Source organism: Gallinula chloropus, assembly GCF_964237585.1.
Source record: "Gallinula chloropus genome assembly, chromosome: 10".
NCBI classification, from domain to species: Eukaryota; Metazoa; Chordata; class Aves; order Gruiformes; family Rallidae; genus Gallinula; species Gallinula chloropus.
In genome coordinates, this window is record NC_140095.1 from 22,683,975 (window position 1) to 22,706,625 (window position 22,651).

Genomic DNA, 22,651 nt, shown 5'->3' on the forward strand with positions numbered 1-22,651 from the left:
TCCCCCGTCCCACCGGGGCGGTGCCGCAGGGTCCGTCAGTCGGGCAGGAGCCACGAGGGCCGTTTTCCCTTCGATGCAGCGCGGCTCGTTTGGGTCCCGACGGTGCGTCCCGCCGCCCCGAGCGCGATGCTGGGGGGCGGCGCTGGGCCGGGCCGGACCGCTGCCCGTGTCCGGAGTGTCCTGCCCGTATTCTGCCCATGCTCTGCCCGTGTCCTGCGTGTCTTGCCCGTGTCCTGCCTGTGTCCTGCCCATCCTGCCCGTGTTCTGCCCACCCTGCCCATCCTTCCCGTGCCCTGCGTGTCCTGCCCGTGCCCTGCCCGCGGCTCCCGGGGCTCAGCACGCGTGCGCGGGCCCGTTGCTGGCAGGCAGCGTGTAAGATGAGTGAAGAAGCGGGGTGGGGGGGGCGAGCGGGCGCGCAGGGGAAGCTCTGCCATCGAAAATCGCTCACTCGGGCAGTGGCGAGGCAGAGAGACAACCCCGAGCCCATGTCCGGGGCTGCCTACCTGCGCGGCGCGCAGAGATGATGGCCACGAACGCCAAGCAGCCGTTCACCGTGCCCGCCGCCCTCCAGGAGCCCAAGTTCTCCAGCCTGCACTCCGGCGCGGAGGCGATGCGCAGAGTTTGCCTCCCGGCCCCGCAGGTATGTAGATGAAGCGTAATTACTGCTTTAAGGCACATTTTCTGACAGGCACCGGCTTAATGTTTTTTTCATGTCGCCAGAACAATCGCGCGTCTCGGAACCTCTCTCCCCCCTCTCCCGCTCCCGTCTCTGATCCGCACGTCTGCGCGAGCAGCGCTGCCGCCTTCGTATTAATTTTTATGACCTGAGCTCCGAGGAGGAACCGCGGTGCCGGGGCAGGTTTTTCATCCGGCGATGACAGTATTCCCCACTGACTCCGCCATGCGCGTTCTTGCTCGCAGCTGCAGGGCAATATATTCGGGAGCTTTGATGAGAGCCTGCTGGCCCGCGCGGAGGCTCTGGCGGCCGTCGACATCGTCCCGCACGCCAAGGGCCACCAGCACCAGCACCACCAGCACCACCAGCACCACCAGCACCCCTTCAAGCCGGACGCCACCTACCCCGCCATGAGCGGCGTGCCCTGCGCCGCCGCCGCGCTCCCGCACCCCGCCGCCCTCGCCGCCCACCCGCACCCGCTCCCGCACCCGGCGCTGGACGGCGGCGACCTGCTGGAGCACCTCTCGCCCTCGCTGGCCGTCGGCGGGCTGGCCGAGCCGCCCGCGCTGCCCGCGCCGCTGCCGCCGCACCCGCTGGCCGCCGCGGGCCCCCTGCCCGTGGGCGTGGGTCCCCCGGGGGGCCCGGCGCCGCCGCCCGCCGCGCCCGAGGCGGAGTCGGACCCGCGGGAGCTGGAGGCCTTCGCCGAGCGCTTCAAGCAGCGGCGCGTCCGGCTCGGGGTGACCCAGGCCGACGTGGGGGCGGCGCTGGCGGCGCTGAAGCTGCCGGGGGTGGGCTCGCTCAGCCAGAGCACGATCTGCCGCTTCGAGTCGCTGACGCTGTCGCACAACAACATGACGGCGCTGCGGCCGGTGCTGCAGGCCTGGCTGGAGGGCGCCGAGGCCGCGCACCGCGACCGCGCCGCCGGCCCCGAGCTGCTGGCGGGCGCCGAGCGCAAGCGCAAGCGGACCTCGATCGCCGCGCCCGAGAAGCGCTCGCTGGAGGCGTACTTCGCGCTGCAGCCGCGGCCCTCCTCCGAGAAGATCGCCGCCATCGCCGAGAAGCTGGACCTCAAGAAGAACGTGGTGCGCGTCTGGTTCTGCAACCAGCGCCAGAAGCAGAAGCGCATGAAGTACTCGGCGGTGCACTGACGGCGCCCGCACCCGCCGCACCCGCCGCACCCGCCGCCCCGGCCCAACGGCGCGGCTGCTGAGGCATCCCGGGACGGGACGGCACGGGCCCGACCCCCGCACCCCGCCGAGGCACCGCGGCCCCGCAGCCGGTGGCGCCGGCCCGTCCTGGGGGGCGGGGGGAGTGGGGGGCCGCCGCGCGTTCCCCGGCTCCGTTCCGCGGCGGGGAGAGCCGCTCTGGGAGCAAGCCCCGGGCAGAGCCGCCGGGCCGGGCTCGGGCCTGGTCCCCTCCGTCGGTCCGTCGGCCCCCCCGCCCCTTCCCGCCGCGCAGAGCTCGGGGCGGGCGCCGCTCCCCCTCTCCCCCCAGCCCCCGTCGGGAATAAAGCTTTATTTTTCAACCCGAAGGGACCTGTCTGTCCGCGCCGGCAGCACCACCGAAAATACTTGCGAGCGCAGAACCAACGAAAAGCCGCCTGCGGGGCGTCCCCCCCCGGAAACGGGGCCAGGCTTCGCCCCGCCGGCCCCCCCGGCACCCGCCGCGCCGCCGCCCCGGCCCCGCTCCGCGCCCGCGCACCGCGGCGGAGGGTAACGCGGCGGCCGAGCCCTTCCCGCCCATCGGACGGAAACCAACAACCCCCCAAGCAGACCCGTCGCGGGTTCGTTTCTAATGCTGTTTAAAAGGGGAAAAGGCTTTTATTTACCATTCCCAGAAGCACCTTAACGATTAAAAATTAATGATCGAAGCGCGAGCCTCCTCTGAATATTTCGCTTCGGCATTTCAATGAGTGACAAACATCAAACCGGGTCCCACCCTCCCCCCGGCGGGGAAGGACCTTACGGAGCCAGCCTTTCACCGCGGGTCTCCGCTCCCTCGCTCCGCGCTTTTCCAATCGGCCCCAATGATTTTTTTCCCCAATCAAATGCCCTTTAATAATAAATGCCCTTATGCCATCGCATTATATTGTGGGCTCTGAAAATTTAAAATACCGGTGATGCAATATTAATCGCCCGCCGTGGTATAAAAGGGGCAGAAGGCAGCTCGGGCGGCTCCTTCTCCGCTGCCCGCTCGGGCTCCGGCAGACGCTCTCGGCCGCACGGCCCCGGTGCCGCCGGGCGCGGGGCTCTGGGAGGGCGGCTTCAACCAGCGGCCAGGTAAGAGGCGAGCTCCCCGCCTCCCAGCCCAGCTGCGGCCGCACGAGGAGGGAGCGGGGCTGGGGTCCGCTGGTGCCCGGCGGAGGGGCCGCGGCCGGTGCCGAGCCGCTCGCCCGGGATGCGCGGACCGCCGGGACCCGCTGCCGCCTCGGCTCGTTGTCGGGCCCGGCCGAGAGGCCCCGTCGCCGGTCGAGAGGCAGCTCCAGCCCGCCGGGAACGGCGCGGAGGCGGCGTCGGTACCGCCGGCCCCGCTCCCCGCCGGGAAGCAGCGGCGGGAGTCGGGGGCGGGGGGGGGGGCGGAAGCGAGCGGGGGCTCCTGCGGGAGCGGCGGGGCCGGGGGCCGGTGCACACCGGTGGGCAACGAGCTGCTCCTGCGGGGCTCGCCCGGTGGGTCCGCAACCGCGTCCGGGGGTGTCCCCTCGGTGACATCCCGGGTGTCCCGTCTGGCACACCGCACGCAGAGGCGGAGAGAGCCCCGCTCCGAGCAGCCGGAGCGCCGGGCGGCGCCGGGGCGGCGGGGCAGGGCGCACGCCGCTTCTTGGGGCTTCACGGTGCGACGGCAACGAGCCGAGCCCCTCGCCGCTGCCCTGGGACCGGAGGAGCCCCTCCCGGTGTGCTCTAAGCCGGCTTAGGCTGCGCTTCGCTCAGCGTTGTCCCCCGAGACAGCCCCGCGGCTGCCGGGGCCGTACCCTCCTGCCCCGTCTCGTCCGGAGAACGCAGCCCCCACCGCCCCACAAAGCCAACGCAGAGGCTGGTCTGGCTGCAGTCGGGCGCTGCGAAGTGTTTCTGACTGCTGCTTTAAACAGCAAGATCTGTCTTACGGTGCCGGGGCTTTTGTTGGAGGGCTGGGGGCCGGCAGGTCTCTGGGACCTGGGGCCGTTAATTCCTTACCAGCCCCAAATCCAAACTCAAACCCACGTCCTGCAAGTAAACCAAGAAACATGGGCCACACCTGCTGATAAACTGAATTCCCTTTTGGGGACAGCCAGGGGTACAGGGAAAGGGGAACCTGTGGAACCCAGAGACGGGCAGGGGATGCCAGGAGAGCTGCCTGCACGTGCAGAGGTGCAGCAGGCAACCCCCTGCCTCTGCTTTCTGAATCACTAACAATTGATCATTTCTTTCTTCTCCCCCCCCCCCATTCCGTGCCTGTTCCTTAATATCCTGCTCTCTGTCTCCCAGGGACGGCGCACAGGAGATGAAAGCGCAGAAAACCAAAGAAGCCATTGGCACTGCTCACTCAATTGATTTTTACACAAAATTTGCCTTCATGCACGAAGGATGGAAAAATGATCCCATTAATAATGAATAACGCAAACAAACGCAGGGAGGAAATCAATAGAAGCACATCTGACACCACGGGAGCTGCGGGGGGCGGGGAGCTGTGTGGGACGGGAAGGGGGGCTGGGGGGCGAGGGCCTCGGGACAGGGCACGCGGGGACACCGGCGCTGGTGGCTGGGGGGTGTTGGGGCTGGGGGGACAAAGCAGCAGGGAGCGGGTCCCAGCTTGCCCGGAGGGGGGAAAGGCACCCACATCCCGTGGGAGCTGCAGGTGCCCACCGAGGATCCCGGCTGCTCCTGCGAACTGCAGAGCAGCACACGAACCCTCGGGGTGGCCGTGGCGGGTGGAGGCAGCTGCTGCCAAGCAGAGCACAACCTGGAGCTGGGGCTGTGGTTATTTCCCAGAGAAAACTGCTGATTTTCAGCTGCACAAATCCGAATTTCCAGCCCTTTTTCCTTCCGCTCTCCCCCCACCACAAGGTTTCACTGCTCCCAAGGTTCTCCATCCGTGGGAGACAGGGCTGGTCTGGGATCAAAGATGTTCCTGAGGAAAGCAGCTTCCACGGGTCCCGTGCTGAGCCCAGCGCCCACCTCGGCTCCAGGACCCCGACACGGGGCTGCAGTTCACATGGCTGGAGCCAGGATCGGCATCTGCACCTCGAGATGTGGGATGTCAGGGTGGGATCCCACCACGGCGCTGGGGCCAGAGGACTGGGAGTCCCAGCAGCCCAGGCAGCCCAGCCCAGCCCAGCTCAGAGCAGCTCCAGGACAGTCACCCGCATCAGATCCATGCACCCTGCGAAGGGAGCTCCCCCTGGGCAGCCTGGCCGGTCCCTGCTGCCCCCACCACTGTGGCCCATCGTCACCCCACTGTCACCTCCATCACCCACTGGTGCAGCTGGACCAGCCCGGCAGGCAAAGGGCGAGTGGCCACGGGCTCTGGGGGGCTTTTACAGCAGAGACCAGAGCTCTGTGGGGGCTCGGACCCGAAGGAAACGCGAAGCAGAGGGGATGCACTCCAGCTGTGCAGCCTCCCCAGCTATTTTCAGAACAGACTCTTTTAAAGCAATTAAGCGAGTTTGTCTTTAACGATGCCAGTTGTGCTTTGCAGCTTGCCTGGAAGTGTTAGACCCGAATTCATCCCACCACCGAGCCATGGTTTCCACTCTGTTTCCCTCAAGAAGCTGGGAGCTGCACGGGGAGGTACATGTCACTGTGTTTGCAACAGAGCAGAGCGATGCACAGAGGGAAATGAAACGCTTTGACTGCTTTTAAATCCAAAGAGAATTAGAAATGTGCAATAACACCACGTAAATCTAGATCAGCTGCTGTAAAACAGCCCTGAGGAGCTAAATGACTTCAACCTGCGTGGTGGGAAAGACACTCCTCATCACAGAGTGTAAAGCAGAGCCGGTCCCAGAACTGCTGAACTCCCCCATCCCACTCGCAGGAGGGGAGTTGGTGGGTGCTCCGAGCCAGCTCGGTGCCCGGCTGCCACCGTGCATGGACCAGGAAGGCCAGTGCTGGGCTCAGACCAGGGACTGTGGCCACAGCATGGGCTGGCTGCATGGAAAGGACCTGTGGTCACTGCAGATGTGCTGCCTTTGCCGTCAGGGCCCTGCTGAGGATTAATTAGATGCTTCTGGGACACAAATGTAGGAGAGAGAAATTCAGGGCCAAGTAGCAGTTAGCAGGTGCCCTGCTGTGCCACCGGGGAGAGCGAGGGTCCCCACAGCCCTTCTGTGTAGCAGGAAATGCCACGGGGCTGGATGCCGAGGGCGGGGGGCTCTGGGCAGCGCCGGGGCAGCGGCTGGGGCACCTGGGCTCTGCCCTCCCCGTCGGGGATGCTCCAGTGCCTCCAGCACGTGTCTCTGAGGTTTAAAGCATTTCGTGTTCTCCTTCTCTCCAGGTGCCCGAGGAGCCGATGGCCGGCACAAGCCGGGTCACCAGCCCTCTGGGGAGCCTGGGGGGCGAGCGGGGGGCAGCATCCAGCGCTGTGCTGCTCCCGGGACCAGACCCCAGCACCGCCCCCCACCCTGCCTGCTCTGGGGCTGCAGAGCCTGGCCCAGCGTGGGTTATTATTTATACATGATGGAGGAGCGTGCTCTCTCCATTTACTCACTGTCATAACGCAGGGGCTGGGAGGGAAACCGAGCCATCACCCGCCGAAGGAGCAAAGCATTTGGGCGGTGTGAGGGCACTAAATAATTCATCACCTGTTTGAAAGTGCAGCGTTTTGTAATTCCAGTGGAACCACCCCGGTCTGGCTCCCCACAGCCTGCGCTCGCAGGGGATGCTCCCACCAGGCAGGTGAGCGGAGCCGCTCTCTCCAGGGCAGGGGGGAGAAGCTGGTTAATCACACTGTCAGCAGTTACATGCTTTTTAAACTTGCATGAGTTTGGAGATCAAAATGGAGAGGAGATGTAGGGCAGGTGGATTTGCAGGGAGCCCTTTGATTTCTCTCCTCCTGAGGCAGCTGTGCCTCTGCGGGTTTAACCGGAGCCCTTGTTTACAGAGGGCGCGCTCTGCTGCCAGATCCCAAAAGCACTGGGGATGCTGAGGACAGAGGACTGCCATACTGGGGACACACATCCCCCGTCCCTGCTCTGGCAGGTGCCTGGGTGAGAAGCACCCTAGGACCTGGCTCAGCTCCCCCAGCATCCCAGCATCCCCAAACTGGGAGGGTGCAGTGGTGGTGGTGGGTGTGACAGCAGGGGCCACCTTGGGACCCCGTCGCTATTGCCCTCAGAGCTGCCTTTGCCCCTGCCAGTGTGAGCCAGCATCTTCTGCTGCAGAGCGTGCTCAGGAAAGCAGGCGCTTCCCAGAAGGAGAAGGGGGAATGGGCACTGCAGGGCTGGTGTGTGACCCTGCCGTGCTGATCCCCCTGGCAGCATGGGAAGCTGTCCCGTGATGCTCTGCACCCACAGGAGCACTGGGGGGCTGCTCCCATGCTGCTGGGGGGATGCTCCTTGGTCTGCCCAGGTGCAGAACCCCGGCCTCGCAGCCAGGGCTCCCACCAGCTGCATGTTTGTGCCTTGACATTGAGCAGCAGGAGCCATTCTTTGGCCAGAGGAGCAGCAGGATGGGGCTGGCACGGGGAGCACGGGGAGTATGCAGCCAGGGTCTGGTCTCCAGCAAGCACCACTCCCCAGGACACCCCTGCAGCACACGGCTGGGCTCTGCCAGGGCTTTGATGTCTTCAGGCTTGGCTGTGCTACAGGTGCTGGGAGGGGATAAGGAAGGATGGTGGCTGGTCACGCTGCTCACATGCGCAGCGAGCAGGGCCACGCGTGGAGCTGAGCAGTTCTGGCTCGCAGAGAGCATCCCTTTCATCTCCTGGAAATGCTGCTCCGGAGCTCCCTGCGGGACAGCGCTGCAGAGCTCTGTGTACTGGCACAGCACCAGCTGCCTGGAAGGATGCTGGGCCTGGAAGGCAAGTGCACCGAGACATCGGGAAGTGGTCTGGGGGGGGTTGCACCTTGAAGCCTCACCGAGCGCCCCGGGTCAGGTGTCATTTGCTGCAGTGTTCCTGGCAGAGCTCTCCTTTCCCTGGGGCACCAGCCCCTCCCCGCGGCTCCTCTGGAGCAGCCTGGAGCCAGCACCAGCAGGTCCCTGAGCGGAGCCTGAGCCCTGTGTCAGCCCTGGCTCCTCCGGCTGGTTTCTCTCAGAACCTGGTCCCAGTGGGGTGCCGGTCACGCTGCCCTGGGCGAGGGGCTGAGCCCAGCCCCAGCCCCAGCCCGCTCTGATGGAGCCAGGTTCCTCCAGCAGCTCTGTGAGCAGGAACAGACCGTGCTGAGGGTCTGAGTTAGACAGAGGGTTAAAGTTTGATACCCAGCTGTTTGTGAAGACCTCTGTTTCTCCCCAGATGCCAGAGCAGATCAGTCTGCCAGTGTTACCACCGAGTTACAGCCTGAGTGCAGTTCTCTACTGACAAAAAAGAAGCAGAGCTCAGAGAAGCCCCTTGAGGTGATGCCCTGAGGACATATAAACACATCTGAACCAACATCCCAACCCGGGTGTGCTGCTTGGCCGGTTTTACCCCCACAACACCCCAGCCGGCCGATGGCTGCGCAGAGGCACAGGCACCTGCGCCCACTCTCCCTGCAACATGGACCCTCCAGAGGTGCCTGGCTGCCTGTGGAGAGGGTCTCCTCCTGCCCAGCTCCTGCCCCTCCACCCCTCACCTTCCTCAGCTGGTCCCCTCTCCCCAAGCACCCTGTCCCTGCACAGCAGAGGAGGGAGCACATGGCTCTCCTGGGGGTAGCGATGGGATGGGAGGTTGGGGTGATTCCGACTGGGCAGCAGGGTTGGGGTGGAGATGGAGGGGGGCTGGGTGTCTCTGAGGGGGCACCAGGGAGAAGTTTTGACCAAGTGCTGGTGCTGCCAGCAGGGTTGAAATGCCTCAACCCAAAATAACTGGAGCCTAAAGTCAGAAGGAAACATTTAGGGAAAATTTTGACCTTTCTCTAAGCACTGGACTTTCCAAAGAGAGATGTTGTGCTTTTTTCAGTAGCTTTTTAAGGGGGAGGCAGTGCAGACACCTGAAATATTTTGGACAGAGCAAGCGTTGTCCTAGTCAGAGGATGCTGGGGTGGGAGGAGTTGTTTGCTCCCTCCTTTAATGGGGAACCCTGAAGTGTTGTGAATTCGGGGTCAGCCCAGGCCAGGCAGTTTGGAGGAGCAGAGAGGCGGTGCCGCCCGCAGCCCCGTCCCCCCGCCAGCGGGCACGTGAGCCAGTCATGTAGTATTAGCGGCTCCACGTTGCAGACGGGCTGGGTGCCACGTGCAGGCACGTTAACATGGAAAACACATTAGCCCCCGCCGAGGAAACCTGAGCAAACTGGCCTGGAGACGGGGCGCGCTGGGACTGCGCATCGGGGCCGCGCCCGGGATGCCGCGGCGCAGCGGGTTCAGCGCAGGCCCAGGCAGCCACGCGAACACGGGCGGCACGGATCCCCTCACCCCACGGCCCTGCGCTTCAGCCCCCAAGCAGGGGCTGCTGTGGGTGGCTGTGGGTGCCATGGCCCTGGCCTCTGCCAGCCCCACGGACACCGTCCCGGTGGCTCTGTGACCCTCCCAGAGCGCAGCGGGAGCGGGAGAGCACGTCCGCCCTGTCCCTCGGCAGCAGCTCCTGTCCTAGAACCACCTCGTTAAATATTAACCCGGAGCTGGAGCATCTCTGGTCTCCCCGGGAGGAGGCACTTCTCCTTCCCCCGACACCCCTCATGCGTGCTTGCACAAGGCTGGCACGTGCCCGCCCCAGCCTGCAGTCCCACTGGGAAGGGCCACGGGGCCACTGCCAGGCTGTCCCTTTGGCTGACCCTGCGGTGACTGCCCATGGCCACCCTGACCCTGTTCTCCTGGGGTGGCTCTGGGGAGCTTCACGGGGGCACTTCTGAGGTTGGGCAGCCCCCAGTCAGCACCCTCTGCCAAATCGTGCCTGGACCCTGGGCTCTGCTCCCTGCAGCACACTCCCTGTGCTCTGAGGCTGGGAGGGAAGCAGCCTGCAGGAGACACCGGGCTGGAGAAGGCGCGTGGGGCCAAGCAGAAGTCACTGTCAGGAGCAGGAGGAGCAGAGCAGCATGCAGGGCATCTCCGTGTCCATGTAACCCCCCAGCCATGCCAGCCTAGAGCCCAGGCCTGCGCCCCAGCCAGGGGACAGAGCTGCTCGGCAGCAGGGCACCACGCTCGGCTCTGCCGTGGGGACACTCCGGGGACTGGGGCCCTCCGTCCTCCCCCGGGGCATCGCCTGGCAGCAGCTGGTCCCAAAACCGTGTGGGTCCAGCAAGGCTACAGCAGCGGGAGCAGCAGCAGAGGAAACGAGAGAGCAGCAGCACCTAGACACATCAATAATGCATTGAATGCCAGCAGCAAGGAAGGGAGAGAGGGACCAGGAGCAGGAGAAGGGAATATCACAGAGCTTTTTAATGGTCTTTTCCTATTAGTGTCACTGTGTGGCTGCTCCAGGCAGGGGAGGTCTCCTTGGACACCCCCAGAATCTCGGGCAGGGGCTGAGCCTCAGCAGTGGCTGATGGAGGCCACGGGTCTCCCATGCTTTCAGGACCCATGGGGACGGGTGGCAGAGCCCCGGCCAAGGAGCTGTGGGAGCTGGCTGAGCTGGGCTGCTCCTGCTGGGGATCAGCATCTCCAAGGGATGCCCAGACCCAGCGCTGCGTTCCCTCTGCCAGAGCCGTGCCGTGCTTTTCCTGAGGCTGGCAGTTGGACTGGGCTGGGATCTGGATGATCCCGGGGCCGGGTCCCTGCTGGGACCTTCCCTCCCCGGGGACCTGCCCCAGGCCCTGAGCATCCCTGGGGCGGTCAAGCAGGAGGCTGGGCAGGGGGCTGGGGAAGCGAAGCTCTGCTGCCCGGTGCCAGCTCGGGGTCCGACACGGGACCCGGGGGTCTCCCTGGCAGATGCTGGCACTGCAGCAGCCAGCAGGCCCTGCAGACAGCCCAGGGCAAAATTTTTAATTCAGCAACACACTTCAGCCTGAAATCTGAACAAAATTAAGGAGTGACAAGATGTCAGCGTCTCCGAGACTGCACAACAGAGCAGCTCACGGCAGCCACATGGCCCAGGGTGCTGGGCAGGGGCAGCTCTGGGGGTTGTGTGGGGCACCTGCCCTCCCGGGAGCCCATGGCAGCTCCAGGGCTGTGACAGTCTCTGCTGGAGGAAGCCAAAGGTCAGTGCCACAACTCGGGACCTGTGGAGCCTGGGCAGATTTGGGAGGGAGGACCAAGCGTGGCATGTCAGGCATCCTCCACGTATGCCTGGCACAGAGCTGGACCACGTAAGAAGAAGCCCCGTAGAACTCTGGGAGGTCTCAGGTTTGCTGTTTAAGAGTTGCCTTGGAGAAGGGTGGGGCAGCTCCGCACTGCTGTGCGGCAGAGCAGAGCCAGCAGCTTCCCAGCCAGCCTGGGGCAGCCAGCCTGGGGCAGGGGCTGAGGGGAGAGGGGAGCCCAGGCACTGCGGGGCTCTGGCTGTGGGGCTCCGACAAGCTCCCTGACACCCGGCCGGCCTGAAAGACCTCACACGTGTGCTGTGGCACCAGCAGCCCCAGGAGTGCAGTGGTCAGTGCTGGCTGGGGTCTCCCCTGGGGGGATCTGCCCCCCAACCACGGCCAGCGGTTGCAGATGCCCAGCTCCATGTCCTCTCCCCCTGCAGAGCTGAGACAGGCACTTTGGATCTCACCATCGGGGCAGAGCCAGTGGTTGGTTAGGCTACCAGCTCCTTCCCACGGCTCCTCGGAGGGGCCACGGCAGCAGGAGGACCCCCAGCCCCCCGAGCTGCTGCCGCCTGGGTTTGGGTCCAGGCCAGGCTGGGGCACGTGCACACTTGGGGAGCTCCAGCCACCCGCCGAGCTGTCAAAACCCCTCCCAGCAGCAGCTTCAAGCAAAACACATGAATAAAGAAACTGAGCAGCTAAATCAAAGCGTGTGGGAATCTCTAGCACAGCTCCATCAAGAGGTCCCTCAGTACTGCTGATTATTTTTATTATTTAAGAAAAGACAGCTCTTTCTTTGACAGGAAGAGAGGAATGGGAAAAGAGGGATCACAAAATCAAAGCAGTTAGAGATGGGAAGATGGCTCAGCAAGGCTCAGCATCCTCCCTGCAGCTGGAGGGCAGAGATGTGGCCCTGCAGCAGCGGGGGGAGATCTGCTTCCCTCTTGTTCTGGGTTTTCTCCTTGTGAAACGTGCCATTCGGGTGCAGGAGACTTCTCAACAGAATATTTTGTGTCTCATTAAGTCTCAGGCGCAGCAGCAGCGTCACAGCAGAGCTCCCCGTCTCCACAGTGGGTTACTGCAGGCGTCACCCATAACTGGGGGTGTTCTCAGAGTTCACCTCAAGAGCCAGGGCTGCCGAGGCTTTCAGGGGAGTAACGTGATCTCCCACGGGCGCCCAGCACGTCAGTTCCACAGGCATGACACATTTTACACAGTGAGGCTGAGGGAGCCCTGGGACAGGCTGCCCAGGGGTGTGGAGTCTCCATCTCTGGAGAGATTCCAGCCCCGTCTGGACACCCCCCTGTGCAATATGAGCTGGGGAGCTGCTTGGGCAGGGGGTTGGACCCGATGATCTCTCCAGGTCCCTTCCCACCCCTGTGATCCTGTGATTGTGCGATAAGCTGAGGGCAGCGCTGGGGAGCGTGCTTCCCCACACTGTGTGATTTCTCCTGTCTGTTACTCAGACCTGGTGAGTCCTCTGCTCATCACCTGCCAGCCCGGCCAGCCCCAAGTCACGTCCCAGGGGATCCTGCCTGGCTGGGGCTGCGGGCCTGGCCCTGCTGTGGCTGTCTCCCTGGGGGTCCTCTGCCCCCAACGGGGCTCCCATCTCCCCAGGGCAGTGAGAACCCACTCGTGTCCTGCTGCAAACAGTCCCACAAGCACTCTCCAGTTCCTGACCAGCCGAGCGCTTCATCCATCTCCTGCTCCGTGCCAGCCCGGACCCCCCTGGGCCGGCAGCCCCCCGCAGGCGTCTGGCCACCTGGCAGACACGGGGGGCCAGGGAGGACCGGGGCTGGGCTGGGCAGGGCAGGGCTGGTGGGCTGGGCAGGGCTGGGCTGGACTAGGCTGAGCTGGGCTGGTGGGCTGGGCAGGGCTGGGCTGGGCTGGGCTGGGCTGGGCGGGGCTGGGCTGGGGCTGGGCAGGGCTGGGGCTGGGCAGGGCAGGGTTGGGCAGGGCAGGGCTGGGCTGGGCAGGGCTGGGCTGGGCTGGGGCTGGGCAGGGCTGGGCTGGGCAGGGCAGGGCTGGGCTGGACTAGGCTGAGCTGGGCTGGTGGGCTGGGCAGGGCTGGGCTGGGCTGGGCTGGGCTGGGCTGGGCTGGGCAGGGCTGGGCTGGGCAGGGCAGGGCTGGGCTGGGCTGGGCTGGGCTGAGCTGGGCGCCTCCCGCGGGCGCTGGGCGGGTCGCCCCGGGCGCCACCGCAGTAAATCAACCCCGGCAGCGGGAAGCAGCCGCCGCCGCCGGAGCCAGGGCTTCACGGGCACGGCTGCGTCTCCAAGGGGCTCCCGCCAGCGCGCCGTGCCTGCCGGACGCCTTTTACCGGCCTCGGGGCTTCGGTGGCGGCGCGGGGGCAGCCGCAGGACGTGGTCCCGGCCTGGCGCCCGCCGGCACACCCACGGCCGGCTGGCCGGGCAGGGCCGCCGCCCCCAGCGCCCGCAGAGCGCGGCCCGGGCACAGCCCACGGCGGGCGCTCGGCCGGCAGCGGAGGAGGGCGGCCCGTCCCGGGACCCCTCCCGCCGCCAGGGACCCAGCGGCCAAGGCTGCGGCGGCGCCGGGGAACAGCCGGGGGCTGCCCGGGGCCCTTCAAGAGCCCTTGGGAGCCTCTCGGAACCGCCCGGGACCGCGCGGGGCGTGCTGGGACCCCGGGAGCGCTCTGGACACCGCTGCACTGCCGGAGACCCCGGGAGGCCCCTCGGGGCCGCGTGGGAGCGCTCGGGACTCCTGGGGAACGGCCGGGACGGGCGACCCCGACCCCGACCCCGACCCCGACCCCGGCCCCGGCCCCGGCCCCGGCCCCGGCCCCGGCCCGGGCGCTGGGCAGCGCCGCCCCGCTAGCGGCAGAGCGCTATTACCGAGCCCGCGCCAGCTCCCCATTGGCCGCCGGCCCCCCGCTCTGCGCCTGCTCATTGGCTGCCGCCCGCTAACGCTGGCTCCCGGGCGGTCGCCCCACCCTCACGCCCCGCCGCTGAGCGCTGCCCGAGCCCCGCCCCGGGTGGTGCAACGGGGCGGGACTCTTCTGATTCGGCTTCTCTGGTTGGGAGCTTGCAGCCGGCTGCGGGTTCTGATTGGCGCACGGGGTTCCGCCCGCTGATTGGACGTAGCTCCCGTCCCTTTCACACTCCCGCCCCCCCTCCCCTCCTCCCCATTTACGGCCTTTTCCCTCTTACGCGAGGCCAGTTCCGTTTCCTTCCCCGGGTCGCGCCTCACCTCACGCCCGCGCTCAGCCAATCCGGGCGCGCCTGCCTACCCCTATTCAAATCCGGCGGGCTCAGCAGCCAATCCCCGGGCGCGCCCGCTCCCCCGCGTCCCCTGACCGACGTGCGCCTCAGCCAATGAGGAGCGGCGGGGCCTGGCCGGGGCGGCAGCGGCGCTTGCGAGGCGGCGATGGCGGAGCGGGGCGGCGGCGGTGGGAGTGCTGGGGCCGGCGGCGGCGAGGGGGAGGCGGCAGCGGCGGCGGAGCGCTACGGCAGCGACCTCAGGTAAGGCGCGGCTGCGGCCCTAGGCTCTCCGGGGTGGTGGAAGCGGCGGCCGGAGCGGCCCCGGCCCCCGGCTCGCCCGCCGCGGCCTTCTCGCGGCCCCGCGCCGGGGCCGCGAGAAGGCCGCGGCGGGCGAGCCGGGGGCCGGGGCCGCTCCGGCCGCCTCCGTCTTCCGCCCCCGTGTTCTCTCGGGCCCCTCTGGGTGTCCCAGCCGCCTGGAGAGCTTCCGTGGAGCTGCAGGGGAGGCGTCCCCCGTGCCACGCTCCCGCCGGGCAGCGCTCGCCCCGCGCCGGTTGTAGGCCGGGTCGCTGCCGGCTGCCCCTCGGCTGCTCGTAACCTTTACGTCTCCTTCGGGGTTTGGAGTCGTTTTCTCTTCGGATCGTGTAACATCTCACCGCGTTTGGCTAAAGAGTTACGGGGAGAGAGGGACGCTGAGTTGGTACGCGGTCTTGGGGAGGCCGCAGCCCGGGTGCTGGGTCCAGTTCTGGGCTCCTCACCGTAAGAAGGACGATGAGGGCCTGGAGTGAGTCCAGAGAAGGGCAGCCAGGCTGGGGAAGGGGCTGGAGGGCGGCAAACCTTCCCAGAAGCGGCTGAGGGAGCTGGGGGTGTTCACCCTGGGGAAGAGGAGGCTGAGGGGAGACCTTCTCCCCACCTCCACTGCCCTGCCAGGAGGGTGCAGAGAGGTGGGCGATGGTCTCTTCAGCCAGGGGACAGGAGATGGGACAAGGGGCAATGGGCTCAAGCTGTGCCAGGACATGGTCAGCTCAGATGTGAGGGAAAAGTTCTTCCCTGGATGAGTTGTCAGAACCTGGAAAAGGCTGTCCCGGGAGGGGGCTGAGTCACCATCACTGGATAGGTTGGTAGGTGGATGATTGGTAGATCAGGTACTTACAGATATGGTTTAGCATAGGACAGGGACGGCTGGACTCGATCTTAAAGGTCTTTTCCAACCTGGTCATTCTGTGGTTGTGCCAGTACTGGTATTGCACTGGCACTAAGTGGTGGGCAAAATTGTTTCCCTGAGAGCAGCAGGAGAGCGTTTGCTTGTTCTGAAGGTGAATGCTTTTTTTTCTCCCCTCTGTATATACACACTTACGAGGCTCCCCATGTAGAGGGTCTGGTGGCACAGTGGGCTTAGTGCAATGGCTGGAGTTCAGATCACAGAATCACAGGGGTTGGAAGGGACCTCCAGAGCCCATGGGGTCCAACCCCCTGCCCAAGCAGGGTCCCTAGGACAGGGCACACAGGTCGGTGTCCAGACAGGGCTGGAATCTCTCCAGGGAAGGAGACTCCACACCCCCTGGGCAGCCTGTCCCAGGGCTCGCTCACCGGGAAGAAGTTCTTCCCCAAATTGGTGCTGAACTCCCTGTGCTGCAACTTGAGGCCATCGCCCCTTGTCCTGTCCCTACAGACACTGAGAAGAGGCTGGCCATGTCCCCCTGTGACCCACACTTCAGATATTGACAACCATTGATCAGATTCCCTCTCAGGCTCCTTTTCTCAAGGCCAAACAGACCCAGTTTCTTCAGCCTTTCCTCACAGGGGAGATGCTCCAGGACCTTCATCCCCTTCGTACTGCTCCGCTGGACTCTCTCCTGGAGAGATCCCTGTCTTTTTTTATACCAGGGAGTCCAGAACTGGACACAGTACTCCAGGTGGGGCCTGACCAGGGCAGATCCTACCACCAGTCACAAGCATGGAGGATGCAGACAGTCCTGACAGATGCTCGAGCTGGAGAAACATTAAAACCCTCGGCAGGGCTGACAGTCCCTGTGTGAGCAGCCGACATGCAGATGGGAGCCAGTTGTGGGCCGTGTTAAAGGAGCTTTGGCAAAGCTGGTTGTGGTCCCACAACCCCTGGCTGCCCTGATCCCAGCTGTAGGTTGCTCATTTCCACGGGTAAAAATTAGCATTGAGGTCTGATAAACTTGAATTGCGAAGGGGCAAAACCCCTGCTGAGGCAGTTGCAGGCTGAACTTTGCTTACCCACCCCTGGCATTTTTCCCCACCCTTTCAATTTTTATTTAGAGTTTTTCCCTGTTTGTTGTAAAAATCCGTTTTCCTGCAGCAGGTGGAAATAAACTGTGTTTCCCTTTGGCCTTGCCCGCAGGATGGCGCAGCAGCAAGCTCTGAGATTCCGTGGCCCGGCTCCCCCGCCGAACGCAGTGATGAGAGGCCCCCCGCCCCTCATGCGGCCGCCTCCGCCTTTCGGGATGATGCGAGGGCCCCCGCCGCCCCCTCGCCCCCCTTTCGGGCGGCCCCCGTTCGATCCAAACATGCCCCCGATGCCGCCTCCGGGGGGGATTCCTCCGCCCATGGGGCCTCCCCATTTACAGGTAACGGATGGGGATGCCCTTGCTTTGCTGAGTTGGGATCCAGGGGGTTTTCTTGTTTGTTGTCACGTGTGGAAATGATAAGAGGAGGGACAGTAAAACAGCAAAAAAAAGATGTCAGGGCATGATGAAGCTGTGAGGCTTGTTCATGGTTTATAAAACCTGTGCCTACCTGTGGTATGTAAACACAACTTGCGTTGGGCTCCTCGAGGCAGTTCTAGATGAACTGTGCTGTGAGGCTGCACTCACCAGCAGAGCTTTACTGAAACCTGGCTTGGTGCTGGTGCCCTGTGGCGGTGCAGAGCGCAGGATCCGGCTGCGCTCGGGTTCCTGAGCGCCTTGGAGCGGGCACGAGGAGTGCACACCAGTCTCCTGGGGCTGTCCTCCTTCAGCCTGCGCTCCCTTGGTGAGGTAATGCAGGGAAGGTGCAGCTGAATTCCACACAGATTCTAGTGTGAGCCTGCTGCTGCTTGGAGGGGTTTGTGGTTACCGATCACCTAGGGGTTGGTTAGGTGGGTAGTAGCAGCTGTGAGTAGATACATCATTGGTGATGAGCTGCGTTTCGTTTCAGTGCTGTGGCCAGGAGAGCACGTTGTTAGTAGTGCACCAGGAGTTGTCAGCACACTGACAAAGGGAAACTTGGCATTTGGGGAAAAACCAAAGAGTAGTGTCAGTATCTGACTGGAGCAGGCGGCCTCTGTGCTGACTGAAGTTTTCTCTTGGCAGAGGGAGAAGGCTTGTTATCACAAGTGGTATGGGTGGGAAGGGACTTCAAAGCCCCCCCAGTACTCCCTTTGCCATGGGCAGGGATGCTCTCCACCAGCCCAGGGTGCCTGAAGCCCCATCCGATCTGGCCTTGAACCCTGCCAGGGATCCTGGGGCAGCCCCAGCTCCTCTGTTGTTGGAGGTGGTGGTGTTCTTTAAACTTGCAGCGTTCATAGCCCCCACAGCCTGCTGGGCACAAGTGAGGTGGGTTTCTGTCTGTATCTGAAGTGGTGTCCATGCAAGTTGTGTCCCTGCTCTTCAGAGGCTCTGATAATTTGAAAGGTACAACACGTCTGGGAATGAGAAACGTATCATTTTAGTGGTGGTGCTGGGCAGTGCCCTCGCTCTGTGGGACTGCAGGCGGCCTCTGAGGAGGTGAAGGTGGTTTAAATTTGCTGTGTTAGAGTGGTGACAGCTTTAGTGGTGTGAAATGTCCTGTAAAAGGCAGGGATGAGGGCAAGGCGTGGGAAAGAACCTGCCAACATGGGTTATTTCATGGTATTTCAGGCCCCACTTCACGTATGGGTTTTGGTCGCAGGGCTCCAGGAGCTCTTATCCGGCTGCTCAGCGCAGGTTGTTTGGCAGTGTTGCTCTGCAGAGAGCTCGGTGTGGAATGGGGGAGCAAAGAAGTGAGAGGAGGAGCAAGGGCCCAAGCTGGACTCATCTGAAACAACCTGACATCAAACTGCAGCTTCACTTTGTGTACTGTTGTCATCCCAGGCGTGGTGTTTCAAGAAGAAATCAGTGTGTGTTACAGTAGCAGTTCCTGAGCACAAAGCGTGTGCTGCACAGGGGGCAGCTATTCATCTCATGGAGACATCCTCAGCTGATCAGAAGCCCTGTGGAACCGCAGACTGAAACAGTGTGTTTGAGGGACAGGAACGGCCCCAGTCACCTCATTAAGTGTCATCTTTTTGCTCTGTTCAGTACCAGGGCTGGTGTGTTCTGTGGTGTGTCTTCATGTTCAAGACAATTTCCCCCTACTGCACCTTTTGTTCTGGTGCTCTGTGATCCCCTTTTCCCTCCTGGTGTGACACTGGGGTGCCCTATGCTACCTTGGGAGCAGTGAAGGGTGTCAGAGCGCGCAGTGGAGCCCAGACTGAGGGGAGAACCCCACCTTGCTCCCTTCTTGCAGTTTCACCAGTCAGCCAGAGTTAATGTGAAGCCCTGAGCCTGGCTGCTGATAGGCTTCCTGGGTTTAGATTCTGAACATGCGTGAGCCCTGAGCTGTTCCGTCACGGCTGTTTTGTCATGCCATGCAGCAAGTCTCTCTCCTGCAGCTCATTACTGCCCAGGTCTGAATTTTTCATGCCGTGCCAGCGCTGCGCTCTGCTGTGTGCCACATGTTTGGGCTCAGCTGCTGGTTCTGCTTGTGCTGCAAGGGGAGACACGATGGTGCACGGGCCAGCGCTGGAAGTGGAGGAGGGGTCTGCTTGGAGTGGAGCTGAGGGGCAGCTGGCTGTGCCCCTGGCACCCCCTCCTCGCTCCTGCCCTGGAGCCCCCTAAGCCCTTTGGGGGAAGCTGCAACAGTGGGCAAGAGGTGAGCTGTACTGGGTTCCTCTCAGGAGAAGATGCTGGACGAGCTGTGGGGAGGGAGGGAAGGCTGCAGTGACCTCCATGGCTTTTGCTGTGTCTGCAGGGCTGGGTTTCCTGCTCCGGGCCAGCTTCATCAGAGCTCCAGTCTGCCTGCTCTGGGGTGTCAGCTAGTGCAGCACAAGCTCTTTCTTACCAGGAGCTGCCTTGGTGCAGCTGTTGTGAACAGAAAGTCCTTTGCATCATGAGTTCAGCTGGAGCTGGAGTGATGGAGTTAATTAGGTCACTTGTAGGTGTATGCAGGAGAAGTTAAATAACTTGGTGGATTTCGCTGACTTTCTCTGTAGTGGGGGAGCATTCACCCTGCTTGTTGGGCAATGGAAACTGCAAATAGACAAGGAGAATAAAAACTTAAGGTGCCTTGCCTTGGAGAGCAGGGCAGTTCTGGATTTCCTATGGCAGTGCAATAATGAACATTAATTTGATGTTGTTTTTAATTTTATCTTTAATTAACACTTGTTAGAATTCTCGTTAATGGGCAATCAAGAAGTATAGTGGATTGTAAGAAAATCCACTGCTTTGCTGTGCCAATAAGTTGTATGATTGCTTGTAATTGTTTCTACTGCTTCACTGGGAGGGTCATTGTGTGACTGTTCTGTGGTCACTGCCCACAGTCTGAGTGGCAGTTACTACTCAAACAGCTCTTCCATTCTTTCTCCTTGCACTGGGGTATTTTTGCTCTTCCTGGGGAGGAGTTTTCTCTCGCCCCACTTCTTTTCATGCTACTTTTTTCTGGTGCACTGTATTTATGCCAGCATCCCGAGGTGAAGTGCTCGCTGCAGCTGCTCTGCCGTGGGTGGTGGCTTGTCAGGAGGCATTCTCAGAGCTGGTAGTGCTGGGTGGCTGAAGAAGCTCTCAGGAGCTCTTAGGTTAACCTTCCGACAGTTGTGCTGCCTGCTGGTGCTCTAACAAAGGAAAACTCTGCTCGAAAATGGTGTTGTTGTTGTTATAATCACCATTGTTGTTGTTATATACCTTTAGAGACCGCCGTTTATGCCTCCTCCCATGGGTAGCATGCCACCGCCTCCTGGCATGATGTTCCCTCCAGGAATGCCGCCTGTCACTGCCCCAGGAACACCAGCAATGCCCCCGGCTGAGGAGATCTGGGTAGAAAACAAAACTCCAGACGGCAAGGTGAGATGGGCACCAGAAACAGCCAGAAACAGGCCTTGGCTGCTCCTGCGAGCACCTTGTCACACGCAGTCTTGCTCTGTGGTAAATCCTGCGCTCTCCTCTGTCCTCTGGTTCTGGAACAGGAGGCGCTGGGCCACTCTCAGGCGCTGCTCTGCAGACGGGCAGCGTCTGACCGTGCCGCTCTCTGCTCGCAGGTGTATTTCTATAACGCGCGCACCCGCGAGTCGGCCTGGACGAAGCCGGACGGGGTCAAAGTCATCCAGCAGTCGGAGCTGACGCCCATGCTGGCTGCACAGGCACAGGCGCAGGCACAGGCAGTTGGTGCCTCCACACCCACCACCAGTAGCCCTGCGTCTGCGGCGTCTCCGTCCACGTCCTCGAGTACTCAGTCATCCACAACCTCCACCACAACCACAGCCACTTCGGTTTCCCAGACGATTTCCAGTGAGTACCTGAGGGTTTCTTTGGTGGTGGGGAGCAGGTGGTGGGGATGCAGCTTTGGGAGTTACTGCAGCAGAAACTTGCTGTTTGGGGGGAAGTTCTTTCAACACTAAGCAGAGGATGGGTTTAAAGTACAATATTTAATCCAGAAGAACTTTGCACGTGAACTATTTTTCTTATTTTTTAATCTTCCCCAAAGTGAAAGACTTCAGGAGATTAATACCAGATCAGCTCCTTTCCTGTAGGTCTTTGAATAGTTTTCTTCTGCTGTTATCACATCATCTCAAAGCTATTATGCATGCATTTCCTTTTGGCTGTAAATAGATTGTTTCTGAAAGTTACCTCACGGAAGAAGTTATTTGAGCTCAGAGTTACAGTTGTAGCAATTTCTTCCCTGTTTCCAAAATGGTATCTGTTGCTTTGAGAGGCTGGATCTTGGAGGGCTGCTCCTGGGCTGCAGGGATGTGGTTGATGGCAGAGCAGAGCTCCTTCTGGTGTGTGACTTTTAGTGTTATTCTTCTGACTAAGCCTCCCAAGTTCCCAGGTGCTAGTTGCACAGAAAAGGGAGAGGAGAGTCCTTGGAGCTATTACCGTTTGCTCAAGAGCTTTGAATAATAGTCTGAAGGCTCCTGTTGTTTCCATGGGCCCAGCCTTTGCTTGTAAGGGGGTTTTTTGAGGAAGCCTCAAGGGGAAATGGGACTGAATTTAGGCAACATGCACAGAATGCGTGTTTATACATAGTAACTGCATATAAGGTAAATGGTATGAGCTATACTGTCCTGTGCATATGTATGCTACCAGGGGCCTCCAGTGCAGCATCTGTAGAGATGTGCCTTGTGCTGCTTGCAGGTGAGCAGGCAGTGAGTGAGATGGGCTGGCGGGAGCAGGTCGGGTGGTGTCACCACCGCACGCAAAGCACGGTGCTGCTCATCAGGAGCACTGTTGTTTGGCAGCCTGGGGCACAGTAGCTGCACTGGCAGAGACAGGCGCTCTTCTAACTCCATCTGTAGAGTAGAGTTGCAGCCCCTGGATTTATTTCATCTTTTCCCTGTAGCGGGTGAGACGGGTCAAGCTTAACTCGCCCCCTGACCAACCTTTGGAGATCTGTGTGTGAAAGGGAGTCAGATTAGAGCAACCCTCAAATTAGGCCTTCAGGTAGCGCTGGAGGGAAGACAGATCATTAGAGCAGCAAATGATTTGTATCACTCAAAGCATTTTAGGGCCTTTGCTTAACTTGAAAGGTAGCATAGTACTGCGAATTACGGTCTACTCTGATTTGCTGAGTAGCAAGAACCAGGAGCTGAATGCTAGCTTCCAGCTAACCCAGGCTTTGGAGAACTGATCCTGACTCCTGGAGTAGCACCTCCTGCACCTTCTCGGAAGCAGAATTTCCTCATACTGAATGCTGAGAGTCTGTTCCACTTCTACCTGTTCTACCTGCTAAACTTTGTCTTTGCTTTCAAGAACTGTTACTGTTGGTGTCTGTGCCGAGGTGATAAATATTTATTTAGTTTAAAATAATTTTGTAAAAAAAGCCTGTGACTTCTGGCTGAATTTTGCTCCTGTCTAGGACTGATTTGACTTAGGCCTTAAAATAAATCACATACTGACTGTCTCCTCTGTTTCCCTGAATATTAGTGAATGCTGAGAACTTTCTGAAACAGTTAACAACAGTATTATTTAAATATGCAAATCCTGGTGTGTTCCTGGGAATGCTGTTAGTCATTAAACAATGCACAGTATGCCCATATGTAATACAGTCCTAAGCTGGTGTGGTTTCTTTTTAATGATCTCATTACTACAACAGATTCCCCACCCCCAAATCTTACGGTGTGAGTTTGCAAGGCTGGTCAGTGAGTTTCATCAGCCTTGTCCCTGGTTCTGTTGGGTAGCACCTGGAGATGCAGCACTGCTTGTTCTGGGTCACGCTGCGAGGATCACTGGTGTGCTG

The 22,651-nt window shown here is 61.6% G+C and overlaps 2 protein-coding genes across 5 annotated transcripts in view; both read left to right on the top strand.

The window, feature by feature from the left end:
• Positions 1–520: 520 nt before the first annotated feature.
• Positions 521–1,824, top strand: POU4F3 (POU class 4 homeobox 3; the record flags this gene model as incomplete). Its single annotated transcript, XM_084268624.1, has 2 exons — positions 521–640; positions 922–1,824. 2 exons carry the CDS (start codon positions 521–523, stop codon positions 1,822–1,824), a joined length of 1,023 nt encoding a protein of 340 aa, XP_084124750.1.
• A 12,547-nt stretch (positions 1,825–14,371) lies between these two features.
• TCERG1 (transcription elongation regulator 1) overlaps positions 14,372–22,651 on the top strand; it is a 31,666-nt gene continuing 23,386 nt past the window's right edge. For 3 of the 4 annotated variants that reach the window (XM_084268811.1, XM_084268808.1, XM_084268810.1), the window contains exons 1-3: positions 16,545–16,770; positions 20,107–20,259; positions 20,454–20,703. In XM_084268811.1, coding sequence (XP_084124937.1) covers positions 16,546–16,770; positions 20,107–20,259; positions 20,454–20,703 — 628 coding nt within the window. In that variant the 5' untranslated portion in view covers position 16,545. Of the gene's footprint in view, positions 14,438–16,544; positions 16,771–20,106; positions 20,260–20,453; positions 20,704–22,651 lie in introns of those variants that run through there. The other variant, XM_084268809.1, reaches the window with a different exon arrangement.